Source organism: Rana temporaria, chromosome 3 (assembly GCF_905171775.1).
Source record: "Rana temporaria chromosome 3, aRanTem1.1, whole genome shotgun sequence".
Taxonomy (NCBI): domain Eukaryota; kingdom Metazoa; phylum Chordata; class Amphibia; order Anura; family Ranidae; genus Rana; species Rana temporaria.
This window is the reverse complement of record NC_053491.1, coordinates 300,353,686-300,367,716: the sequence shown is the minus strand read 5'-3', so window position 1 is coordinate 300,367,716 and position 14,031 is coordinate 300,353,686. Positions and strand designations below refer to the sequence as shown.

Sequence of the window (14,031 nt, the reverse complement as noted above, 5' to 3'; positions counted from 1 at the left end):
CTTAGCCTGATCCAATGTCAGCAAAAATTTACCCCAACCAGCAGCCCTACAACGCTCCAAGGCCTCCCGGACAGCTAACACTGCTGAGAAGGTACTTCTACCTTGGATCGAGCAGTGCTGGTGGTGGGATAACAAACTGCCTGCCACTGGTGATAATCGCCAGAAAAAAATCTTTGCCAGTATCTTTCTATCGACATTAAGAAGGCTGATGGGGCGCCAATTCTCAATCATCGAAGGATCTTTACCCTTTGACAGAAGGATCACTGCAGATTGCCTCATGGAGGGAGGGAGAGAACCCTCTTGTAAACAGCCATTAAAGACCTCCGCAAGGTAGGGAGCCAGGATTGTCTTAAAACATTTATAAAATTTGGCTGTCAAACCATCTGGCCCTGGCGTTTTCTTGATGGCCAGTTTCTCAATAGCCCGGATTACCTCATCTGCAGTGATTTCATCTGTCAAATTCATCAAAGGAACATTACTTTCCAGTCCTGGTGTAGAGTCCAAAAAACCCAACATCCTTGTCCGATCAAGGTTCCTTCCTCCGAGGAGATCGGCATAGTATGACCTGACAACCTCCAGGATCCCTAACCTAGACTTTGTCAGAGAGCCCGTACTGTCCTTCAGGCCATTGACTGTCTTAACTGCTACGCTCTGTTTACAGTTCTGGTAAGGGTCAGGCGAATGGTATTTCCCGTATTCCCTCTCCTGAACCAAAGAGGCGTGCCGGTCATATTGATGTCTCCTAAGGAGGAGCTTCACCTCAGAGATCGCCCCAGAATCTCCTCCATTCGAAACAAGGCGGTCAAGTTTCCTCCGCAAACGCTGGTAGGCGATATACTTATCCTGCTGCTTCTTTTTCCCTATGGCCTTGAAAAGCCCAACAGTCCGCTGTTTTACAAGCTCCCACCATTCTGACTTGCTGTTGCAAAAGTCTAGGATCGTTACCTGTGCTTGAAAAAAATCCTCAAAGGATTGTCTTACTCTCTCGTCTTCCAGGAGGGTGGAATTCAATCTCCAGATACCCCTCCCCCTAGGTGGCATGTCTGAGGCATTCAGAGTCACATATAGAATACAGTGATCAGAAAACTCCACTGCCCGACACACAGGTGCCGAAAAAGCAGAGTCTCCCTTTAAAAAAAACCTATCTATCCAACTCTGACTATTACCTCGCTGAAACGTGAACCCCGTGCTGTCTGGGCAGCGCTTAATGTGCGCATCTACCAGACCTGCTTCCCTAACTATCGCATTGAGAAAAAGGGTGTCATAGCCCAGCTTATCTCTGACACCTCTCCTGTCTTTAGACCTAGTAATGGTGTTGAAATCACCTCCAAAGATAACCTGCTGGGCCGTAAAAAGAAAAGGCTTAATCTTTGTAAAGAGGCATTTCCTGTCCCACTTCGTCTGGGGACCATAGATGTTAATCAGGCGCAGGTCCTGCCCCTTCACAGAGACGTCCAAGACCATGCATCTCCCAATCTCTACCTCAATTACCCGCCGGCACATTACCATACCAGAAAAAAGGACTGCAACCCCGCTGTAAGGCTCAGCCGCAAGAGACCAAAATGAGGGACCACGCCTCCACTCCTTCTTTGCCAGATGTACATCGGCCAGACTACTCAGATGGGTCTCTTGCAAAAACAAAATGTCAGCATCAAACTCGCTGAGCAAAAATAAGGCCATATGACGAGCACTTACTGATCTTAAGCTGGCAACATTAATGGTTGCCACTTTTAACGGAGTGGGAACTGCCATTAGGGTAGTTGAGGCAGCCGTTTCTTAGCCTGACTATTCCGTCTCCCTGGAGAACCAGCACGCTTTGCTGCACCCTGGCACTCATCATCCATAGAGGATGCAGAACTGAATGAGTCCCATTCCTCATCATCATCATCATCATCATCATCATCATCCTCATCAGACAGTACCTTAAATTTATTCGCCAAAGGCAAAACCTCAGGACTTAAGGTAACTGTACCTCCTTTTTTTTTCTTCCTTTTGCCCCTCCTCCTCCTATCCTCCAACCACTCCATATCATCCTTGGACAAACCGGAGTCAACAGCCTCCCCACACCTATCCTCCACTTCACCCCCCTCCCCCCCACACTCCCTTCCCTTATCTACCACCAGGCCAGCCTCTTCACCATCCTCCCCACTCCTCTGCACCCCACAATCCTTAACAGGAACCCTGCAGCGTCGAGGGAGGGGGACTGGCACTGCACTTGATGCACCAGCACCTCTTGCTGCCTCTGAAATTTTAGAAGACACAGACTGGGAAGACACTGACACACTAGGTAAACGCACAGACTGGGGCACCACAGACTGGGGAGACACGGCACATTGGGTGTTGGCACAGACTGGGACACCACTGACTGGGGCACCACGGACACATTGGGAATTGGCACAGTCTGGGGCACCACAGACACATTGGGAATTGGCACAGACTCAGATGGACTCACAGGCCCTCCAGCTGTTGAGCTCCGAGCATCCTCCATGTCCAGGCGGAAGAACTCCCTCATGAGCTCAGGCTTATTGTGCATTGCCTCAGGACACTGACTGTAAGGATGTCCCACCGCATTGCACAGATTGCACCTTATGATGTTACAATCCTTAGCCAGATGTCCTATTCCCTGGCACAGAGAGCACTTCATCACTGGACAGGAGGACGCAAGGTGACTTTTGTCTCCACACTTATTGCAGAGCTTTGGCTGGCATGGATAAAAGATGGTCAGCCTGTCTCTCCCCAGGAAAGCTGAGGATGGCAGATGCTGGACGACATTATCAATGATCTTTAGTTTTAACTGTACAGACCATCCCCCCGTCCATATTCCCCGGTCATCCAGAATCTTCTTTAGGGGGCCCAGGACGTCTCCATACCTCCTCAGCCATATACATAGATCCCCCTGTGGTATGGACTCATTGCGGACCAGAATCGTGACCACTTTAATGAGTGGCTGGCGGGAGACAAGTTTGGGCATGAGCCCCTTCCAGTCTGGCAGGCCCCTACACACGTGTTCATATTTCTCCCAAAAAATGTCCAAAGACTCCGGGCGGAGAAAGGACAAATCATACTCATAGGAACCTGCCGGACTGATCAGGGCGAAGATATCTGCGGGCGTGAACCCCATCTGTAGAATCTTATCCACCACCGCCCTCCTATGTGGGGGGATTCCACCGCCTTCCCACCTCAGCTGCACAACATTCCTCCTTTTAAACAGGGAGGAAGACAAACCATTCCCATGCTCCTTCCCCGCTTGTTCCCCCTTCCCAGATCCTGCAGCAGCAACACCAGCATAGGATTTCCTTCCACCCCCAGTACTTGCAGTCCTGTCCTTAGACACATTCAAACCTGCCGGCAAAGCGTCTGATTCAGCTGGGATTGTATTAGCAGAGGCAGGACCCACCCCTCCCCCCGCTCTGTAAACACAGCTCCAGTCCTGTCCAATGCAGACTTCTGCAGAGTTGTGGCACTACTGCACCCAGCATCACCTCCATCATTCGCAGGTACAGCCGCTGTGCCTGGTCCAGGCAAAGTCACTGTGTTGTCCATGGACCTCTCCGCAGACTGGCAGTTTTTATCAGGTGTACGCTGTACATTGTCTATGGGCTGACTGCCTGCAGCACTACAACCCTCAGCAAGCTTATTGTCAATAATAAAGTTCCCACCACCATCCTGCACACACACTGTACCTGCTTGCTGGGTTGTTACCTGTGCGATTTTATGGCTGGGATCAGAGCTTCCCTCAGCTGCTGCAGACTCCATGGTGGATCTTGCTCTCTCCACAGGACTAGAAACGGTGTCCATCTTGACATCACCATCTGGGGAAGCCGCATCTGGAGGGGATTCCAACTTGGTTATGAAATCCAGCATGGCAGGACCTTCACCCTCCTGAGATGTGCCACATTGCTGAGGTGTGAAGGGGGCAGAGGGCTCATCCTCCGGGCCCACCTTCTCACTCACCGCCGACCCTGCCTGTACCTGCATCTCCTCGCTGGCTTCCCCATCCTCCATGCATGAAGCGGCTCCTCTTCTCATGCGATTAAATCGCTCCTCATTCCTATATTTTTCTTTAAATATTCCGCTGTTCTCCTTCAGAGAGCTCACCAGTTCTTTCTGCTTCCTTACAGCTTGCTCCAGGTCCTTCAGCTCAGGCCTCAGAGCTGGTCTTTTCTTACTGTATACTTTAGCACAGATCTGTTTTTTCTTCCTGAACTCAGCCATCAAAACCATCAATTTCTCCTCCTCCTTCTCAATCTGCTTCAACCTACTGACAGTCCTCTGTCTGAAGGCTGACAGGGATTCATCTTTCCTTTGGGTAGGCCCAGAATCTTCCACAGGCCTATCCAGGGGGCCCCGCCCGGCTCTTCCCCAGGATCCAGCATCCCTCCTGGGGCAGAGAAGCCACTCTAGCCCCTGGTCTCTGGAGCACAGGAGCAAAAGGAACTAGCAACCACACCCTCACTGACAAGGAGTGGAATGGCAGTTTCCCACCATCCCTGTGCTGAGTTCCCGGGTCTGTACACCCGCTGTGCCCATTAAGAGGGGTTCCCACCATCCCTGTGCTGAGTTCCCGGGTCTTTACACCCGCTGTGCCCCATTATGAGGGGTTCCCACCATCCCTGTGCTGAGCTCCTCCTGCTTCCTTCTTCCCCCAGCACAGCACATTGCCACCATAACATTGCCCACCGCATCGTCTCCGGCACAGCACCCCGCATCGGCCCCAGCCCACTGCATCATCCCCGGCACAGCACCCCGCATCGGCCCCGGCACCCCGCATCGGCCCCAGCACCCCGCATCGGCCCCAGCCAACCGCATCATCCCCGGCACAGCACCCCGCATCGGCCCCGGCACAGCTCCCCGCATCGGCCCCCCGCTTTGGCCCCAGAACCACAACCAGACCCAAATGTCAGGGTACACCAGTGCAGATTATCAGTGCCCACCAGTGCATTATCAGTGCCCATTAGTGCGGTGACACCAGTTCATTATCTGTGCAGTGGCACCAGTGCCTTATATCAGTGCGGTGACAACATTATTAGTGCCCATCAGTGCGGTGACAACATTATTAGTGCCCATCAGTCTGGTGACAACATTAGTGCCCATCAGTGCGCTGACAACATTATTAGTGCCCATCAGTGCGGTGACAACATTATTAGTGCCCATCAGTGCGGTGACAATATTAGTGCCCATCAGTGCGGTGACAACATTATTAGTGCCCATCAGTGCGGTGACAACATTAGTGCCCATCAGTGCTGTGACAACATAATTAGTGCCCATCAGTGCGGTGACAACATTATTAGTGCCCATCAGTGCGGTGACAACATTATTAGTGCCCATCAGTGCGGTGACAACATTATTAGTGCCCATCAGTGTGGTGACAACATTATTAGTGCCCATCAGTGCGGTGACAACATTATTAGTGCCCATCAGTGCGGTGACAACATTAGTGCCCATCAGTGCGGTGACAACATTATTAGTGCCCATCAGTGCACTGACAACATTAGTGCCCATCAGTGCGGTGACAACATTATTAGTGCCCATCAGTGCGGTGACAACATTAGTGCCCATCAGTGCGGTGACAACATTATTAGTGCCCATCAGTGCGCTGACAACATTATTAGTGCCCATCAGTGCGGTGACAACATTATTAGTGCCCAACAGTGCGGTGACAACATTATTAGTGCCCATCAGTGCGGTGACAACATTATTAGTGTCCATCAGTGCGGTGACATCAGTGCGGTGACATTGGTGCGGTGACAACATTATTAGTGCCCAGTGCGGAGTGGGGGGAGGTACAGATGATCAGGCATACAGAGCGGATCTCTGATAGGTCTGTATGTGAGTACACTGATCGTAGTACAGCCCCGCCTCCCTGCACTAGAATTGTAACAGACAGTGCAGAGCGATGTTTCAATGTACAGGGAGGCGGGGCTGTACTACGAGCGGTGCTCTCAGATACAGACCTATCAGACAGAGATCCGCTCTGTCTGTCTGATGATCTGTATCTCCGTGCACCGGAGACAGACGGCAGGCTGGCGGGTGGTGGAGAGGGGAGGACGGGGCGGTGCTAGGACGGGGGAGGAGTTAGAGAGGGAGAAGAGGAAGGACACCACCTCTATGGGCGGCACTGCCCTCCCTCCCGCCCCCCGAGATGTTCAACTACGGCTGCGATGTTGAGGCCAGCCTCCTGGGATTGATGACACACATCTCCCAGGAGGCATAGCAGCGCTAGATGCGGCGGGGAGGCCATTCCGCCGCGGCGGGGGAAAGAGACTCACACCAAGAAAACCGTGAGTTTTTAAAAGACAAAAAAAAAACATCCCAAATGTATTTAAGGGGGCAGTGTAAAAACGAATGCAGATAAATTGAAAAATAGGGTGGAACTCCGCTTTAAATGGCTTAGCAGCAGCAAAAACGAAAGAAATAACAGTCTCACCGACTTGTACAGCTCAGAACTGCTATCGCAGTTAAACAGTCCTTGCAGGTAAGTCCTTCAGTAGCAGGCTTTCAGGCAGGACACTGCCAAGTCCTTTTAAAGTTGTTCACAGCTTCTCATAGCTTCCACTGCTTTCACTTCTCCACCATTACCAAGCAAAGACTCCACTACACTCCTTCACCCTCACCTGCAGCTTCCTGTCTGCTTTAAACTACTTCCTTAGACAGGTGTGTTAACCCTTTCCGTTCCCTTAAAGGCACCACAGTCCAAACAGAGGGGAAATATAACGTCCTTCCAGGACCCAGCCACGGCGTCCTGTACATATCCCCCCCCTGTGCCCCAACGCCAAGGAGGTAGAGGCAACAATGGAGCTCAAACAATGGACTCGGGAGAGGGCATCTGCATTTTGATGCAGTCTCCCGGGCCTATGCTCCACTACAAACTTAAATTCTTGGAGCGCCAGGAACCAACGTGTAATCCTGGCATTAGTCCCTTTACCCTGCCTCATCCATGTTAAAGGGGCATGATCAGAAATGAGCCTAAACTTCCTCCCCAAGAGGTAATACCTGAGGGACTCCAGAGCCCACTTAATGGCCAGACACTCTCTTTCAATTATAGCGTAGTTTTTCTCTGCTGGTGTCAACTGTCTAATGAGGAAGACTACTGGGTGTTCCTCACCATGAACAACCTGTGACAATACAGCTCCCAATCCTACATCTGAAAAATTGGGCGCTATCAAGATAGGGTGTTGACACAGTGCTGACTTGAGCTCCAAAAAAGCCTTTTCAGCGTCTGCATTCCACTCCACCATGACCGATTTCCGACCCTTAGTCAGATCGGTCAATGGAGCCGCCAATGTGGCAAAGTTGGGTACGAACCTCCTGTAGTATCCCACCATGCCCAGGAATGCACGTACCTGCTTTTTTGTGAGGGGGCGGGGCCAACTCTTTATAGCGTCTACCTTGCTGACCTGAGGTTTCACCACCCCTCTACCCACGATATAGCCCAGGTATTTCACCTCCTCCATTCCCAAAGCACAATTTTTAGGGTTTATTGTAAACCCCTCCTTCCAGAGAGAGTCCAGTACTGCCTGGACTTTGGGCAAGTGTGACTCCCAGTCTCTGCTAAAAATGACTATGTCGTCCAAGTGCACTGAGGCATACTCCCGATGAGGTCGTAAAATCCTATCCATTGCTCACTGGAACGTGGCTGGAGCAGTTTGCAGTCCAAAAGGCATTCGTTTGTACTGAAAACTCTCCTCTGGGGTAGAAAAAGCAGTTTTCTCTTTAGCAGCCTTAGTTAATGGGATTTGCCAATACCCCTTGGTAAGGTCTAATGTTGTGATATACCTGGCTGGACCTAGTCTCTCAATAAGTTAATCTACCCGGGGCATGGGGTAGGCATCAAACCGTGAAACCTCATTAAGTTGCCGAAAATCATTGCAGAATCGCAGAGTCCCGTTGGGCTTTGGTACCAACACAATCGGGCTCGACCACTCATTCTGCGATTCCTCAATGATCTCCAGGTCTAGCATCTTCTTTACTTCCTCTGAAACGCCCTTCCTTTGAGCCTCTGGGATGCGGTAGGGCCTGACAAAAACTTTGACTCCAGGTTCCGTGATAATATCATGCTCTATGATACTAGTTAGCCCCGGGAAGTCTGAAAACTTCTCTTTTTTTCTCTGCAAGAACTCCTTTGCCTGCTGACTTTGGTATTTAGATAGGGTATTTGCTACTTGTACACTCTCCACCCCAACCTGAGGCTCAAGTCTTGCACTAGCCAGGGAGGTCACCGGTCCCCTGTCTGTCCAGGGCTTTAACAAGTTGACATGATATATCTGATACGGTTTCCTCTTGCCTGGCTGGTGAATTCTATAATTGACCTCTCCCACTTTTTCCACAACTTCAAAGGGTCCTTGCCACCTGGCTAAGAACTTACTTTCCACAGTGGGAATTAGCACCGCTACTCGATCCCCCACTTGGAAGTGCCTTATTTTAGCAGCCCTTTTATAGACCCATCGTTGAGCCTCCTGGGCCTTTTGCAAATGCTCTTTGACTAGCGGCATCACGGTTTGGATCCTTTCCTGCATTTGGGAGACATATTCTAGGACACTCTTATGCTGAACAGGTTCACTTTCCCATTCCTCTTTAACCACGTCAAGAAGTCCGCGAGATCTCCGCCCATATACCAACTCAAAGGTCGAAAACCCTGTGAAGGCCTGGGGCACTTCCCGGATAGCAAACAGGAGAGCTGGTAACAGGCAGTCCCAATCTTTCCCATCCCTTTGTACCACTTTCTTGAGCATAGACTTAAGGGTCTTATTAAAGCATTCCACCAACCCGTCTGTTTGGGGATGGTAGACCGATGTGCGTAGCTGTTTAATCCGGAACAGCTTGCACACATCGGCCATAACCCTTGACATAAACAGGGTACACTGGTCTGTGAGTATTTCCTTTGGGAAACCAGTCCGTGTAAACATCTGGAATAATTCCCGGGCAATGGCCTTTGAGGAGGTATTCCGCAGGGGTATCGCCTCAGGATATCGGGTGGCATAGTCAAGAATCACCAATATGTAGGAGTGACCTCGAGCTGACTTTACCAAGGGACCCACTATATCCATGGCTATCCTCTCGAACGGGACCTCAATTATGGGCAGAGGGACCAAAGGGCTCCAAAAACGAGTCACTGGAGCGGTCAACTGACAGGTGGGACAAGAGGTACAGTATCTCTTTACCTCTGCTTTCAGGCCTGGCCAGTAAAACCGGTCGGTGACCCGTGCATCCATTTTTTCAACTCCCAGGTGTCCCCCTAACACATCATCATGGGCCATGTCTAGAACCTTTCGTCTATATTGTTGGGATACCAACAATTGCTCTACCACATTTTCTCTCTCCTTGGTAACCCGATACAGCAATTTGTTATATATTGCAAAGTGTGGCCACCTCTCATTCGCACCTGGCTCTTGGGGAACCCCATTGACTACTACAACTTGTTCCCCCTGGGGAACACCCAAATCCGGCAGCGCAGGGGTAGAGGCCACTTCCTCATCCTCTTCCCCCAGCATTACCTGAAGTGGGGAAGGCTCCTCCCCTTGGGGTTTTCATAGGTCTGTGGACCACATATCTTGACATCCTCAATAGTATCAACACTACTTTCATCACCATTAACCCAATCATTAGCATTTTCCTCATCTGGGTCCACATTAACGTTTGGCAGTTCAGGGTTATCCCTCTCAGCAGCAGGAACAGGGGGGCTAGTTTCTCCCCAGTCTCTGAACTGTTCTCCTTGTTCCCACAGTTTTGTAAACAATGGACAGTCTCGTCCTATTATAACATCATGCACCAAGTTCTTTACCACCCCCACCTCTTGCGTAACAAGCTGCCACATGCTGAGTAGATAGACAACGTGATGAGAGGGTACTCTCTAGTGTCCCCGTGAATGCATACCACCCATAAAGTTTTTCTTACCGGACCAATCTTCCCAATCACTTTAGGATGAACCAGGGTTACCATGCTTCCAGAGTCCAACAAAGCCCGGGCAGGTAGGTGGTTCACTTGGACTTCACACTCAAACTTTTCCTCATCCAGGTGTGTGGTGCACACTTTATGGGCACAAAAAGACCCCCTCCGAAGAACCCCGCATTCCATGGGCTCCTCTTGCAGTGGGCAGTGTGCCCGGGTATGACCCCAGGAATGACATCGCCTACATTGTACATCCCCTCCTCTCCAAACAGGAACAGAACGCTGAGGAGGTACCAGGAGTGACTCTTGGCCTTCCGGGGTGTTTGTCCCAGGGCTCCTTGGAACATCCTTTCGAAGGGCAGCAGTTGGTCGAACAGGCCGTGGCAGACTAGGCCCTATGCGCTTGGTAGGTCCCAGCAGGTCCTCCACCACTGTATATCGTTCCACCATCTCAACAAGGAGGTTTGCTGTTTTGGGGTCTCCATGGCTGACCCACCGCTGAAGGTCATCTGGCAGGGACCTCAGTTATCGGTCCAGCACGACCGGCTCTACGATTTGGGGGCCAGACAACACCTCAGGCTGCAGCCATTTCTTTACTAGTTGCACCAGGTCATGCATTTGAGACCGGGGTGGCCGATCTGGACGATATTTCCATTGGTGTACCCGTTGGGCCCGAACGGCCGTGGTCACCCCCAGATGAGCCAGAATTTCTGCCTTTAGCTTTTGATAGTCTTTAGCATCATCTGGTGGCAGGTCAAAGTAGGCTTTTTGAGGATCTCCAGTAAGAAAAGGAGCAATGAGACCGGCCCACTGGTCCTGAGACCATCCTTCTCTCTCCCCTGTCCTCTCAAACGTAGCAAGAAATGCCTCGACATCATCGCTTAGGGACAATTTCTGTAAAAAATGGCTTGCCCTCACAGTCACCTGGTTGCCAGGGGCAACAGCCGCTGGCTCCTGAACCTGAGACAGCTGCTGCACCGCTTCTTTTAAGGCAGTCACCTGAGCCTGCAAAACCCCTTGCTGGGCTGCTTGCTGGGCTGCTAACTGGGCCACCAACAGGCGAGTATTTTCTTGCTGCAGAGCCAGCGCCTCTTTGTGGTAAGTTTGCGCTTGTATGTTAGCCAGGGTCAGCTGTTTAATTAGCTCCTCCATTGCTTCAACTTTCAATGTTTGTGCAGCTTTAACCCAGGACATAAATTCAATGTACTGTCCCTTTAAATGTCAGTTCAATATAAAGTACAATGCAAAAAGAAAAAAAAAAAACGTTTTTTTTGTTTTTTTTCCTTATGCCTGTTATTCTGTCCTGCCCGCATTCGAGCACCAGTGTAATGTTTGGGGGACCAGCTTGATCGCAGGACACAGGCTTTTTAAATCAAAAGTGAGGTTTATTAAACTTAAATGGCTTAGCAGCAGCAAAAACAAAAGAAATAACAGTCTCACCGACTTGTACAGCTCAGAACTGCTATCGCAGTTAAACAGTCCTTGCAGGTAAGTCCTTCAGTAGCAGGCTTTCAGGCAGGACACTGCCAAGTCCTTTTAAAGTTGTTCACAGCTTCTCATAGCTTCCACTGCTTTCACTTCTCCACCATTACCAAGCATAGACTCCACTACACTCCTTCACCCTCACCTGCAGCTTCCTGTCTGCTTTAAACTACTTCCATAGACAGGTGTGTTAACGCTTTCCGTTCCCTTAAAGGCACCACAATCCAAACAGAGGGGAAATATAACATCCTTCCAGGACCCAGCCACGGCGTCCTGTACATATATATATATATATATATATATATATATATTTATGGTCGTTACCCTCTGAGAGAGAGATGTGGATCACATAAACACGCGACAAGACTTACAACATAAATAGACCTGAAGTGTGCCTTGGTGGTCTGGTCAGTATGCCAAGAAAAGGGGGCATACCCAAGGTAAGTAATGGGTAGTTAATTGAAGAAGGATATGCTGAGAATTGCCCTGAAAAAGGGAGGGCGGGAGGGTGTCGAATGCGATTGAATGCGCAGACTCAGGGACATGAGGTGAGCTGGGGAGAGTCGGCCCAGTGACGTGTAGTACCGCACACTGAACCGACAAAGAGCATGTGTGAGTGGTCTGCTTAAATACCCTCCGGGCTCCTCCCATAAACTCAGGCCACCATACTGGCCTTCTTATTTATGGTCGTTACCCTCTGAGAGAGAGATGTGGATCACATAAACACGCGACAAGACTTACAACATAAATAGACCTATTTTTTCACTCTCAATATCCTCCACTTTATGGTTATTTTTGTTGGATGGTATTCCGGTTTAGAGTGATACACTTTTAATCAATACCAGGAGGCGGAGTCTATTTTGTTGTATCTCTTATATATTTATTATATACATTATTTTAGTGATTTTTGTTGCAAGCGCCACCACATCCCCCATTTTATCATTTACTGTCAGTGTGTGAGCACTATTAGTGGTGGCTGCTGCATATTTATTTATTCTATATTTATTCTGTTCTTGATTAGGTTGGTTTGCGCATTAGTTCCCCCCTTATTTCATACTTGTTGTTAGATCTATACTACTTGTGCAGCAAACCATGGAGGTATTTAAATTTTTGGAGAATAGGGAATTAGATATGGATAATATCTTTGAAAAACCTGAGGAGAACCCAGGTGGAAATATTGAAAATAGTTTTAGGAAAATGGGCCATCTGATGGAAAAGAAAATAAATGCTTGGTGGGATATTGCTACCCATGAGAAGTACATCAAGGATAGACTAATCCCAAGGAGATTAAGATGGGATGTACCCATCAATGATGGCTTAACTAATAAGGAATCCACTGATGAGTGGTTCCAGTTTTTCAATGATAAAGGTCTAGAACTGCTACAACTATTGATTAAAAGGAAACAACGGAAAATCAGAGCCATTGATCGTAGTATGACAGAAATAAAAACTAACTTGGAAGGTAGCAAAGACCTTCCTGAATTTATGGCTCTGTCCAAACAATTACAATGGGACATGGAACAAAAAGATAAGGAGACAGCAGCTAGGAAAAAAAGAAAATACCAGAGGGACATGAAAGACTATGAGGATGATCTGGTGTATAAGTGGCAGAATAAAATAGAAGAAGTAGGAACGACCTCAAATAGGAGTTCTCCGGATCAGGACACAAGACTTGATGATAATAGCAATAAAGAAACTAATCAGAATACCAATACAATGGAAAGAAACCAAGGGGCCAATACCCCAAATCAAAAACCGAGAAAAAATGGGAATAACAATGGCTGGAAACCCTTTTGGAAAAAGAACTGGCAAAACCAGAATGCATATAATGCCCCTAGACCCTTCCAACATATGCCTAATAGGGGGAGATCACGGACACCTCCTTGGAGAAATCAGACTTATCAGGACACCTATCACTATGAAAATCCAAGACGGGATGGAAACTACTACCAACAGGAAGAGAGAAGGGTCTATGAAAATTCATATAATGTACCAGTGTATAACCATTATGACCACCTGAGAAGAGATGATGGAGGAGGAGGTACAACACCAAGACATTATGAAAATAGAACACCCAATCGCCACTACTCGTATGGAAGAGAGAATAGAAACGCATCACCAAGGCGTTTTTTAGAGCAAAGACGCCGAGAATCCCCCAGGCGTCACCAGGAGAATGGGGTACAGAGAGCACGGAATTGGAGTCCAGAAACCAGACCAGGCAATATGAGGAAAGAAGATCACAGGAATCAGAATGTTCAGAGGAATCGGGACAGGGAAGAGAAAACGAGGAGATCACCAGGAAGGACCCAAGAAAATCAGTCTGGAGGACACGGAAATCAAAGAGAGGATGCAGAGCGGGAGCAAAGAAGCAGAAGAAAAAGAGATTGATAGGAGAAGGGATTGTCAATATTAGTGGAGTAGAACTCACCAAGGAGGAAATAAAAGTATTGGACAAGGGCCTCAAATATGCCCCAAAGAAAAACTTTAATAAATTCGATGCCTATGTGGATATTAACAAATTTGCGAGAAGCCTTCACATCAAGAAGTACATGATGAACAAACCAGGAGAGGGTATAACAAGAAATCTCACGGAAGCTACAGATGTGGTGTTTAGTAACCTGAGAAACAAATCGGTATTCAACCCACCAATTAGTAATGATG

General features: G+C 48.9%; 1 protein-coding gene across 1 annotated transcript; it reads left to right on the top strand.

Annotated features, from left to right (window-relative positions):
* The first annotated feature begins 12,462 nt into the window (after positions 1-12,462).
* On the top strand, positions 12,463-13,758 carry LOC120930468 (GATA zinc finger domain-containing protein 14-like). The gene has a single exon (XM_040341651.1). The coding sequence runs from the start codon at positions 12,463-12,465 to the stop codon at positions 13,756-13,758; it is 1,296 nt and encodes a 431-aa protein (XP_040197585.1).
* The last annotated feature ends 273 nt before the right edge of the window (positions 13,759-14,031 follow it).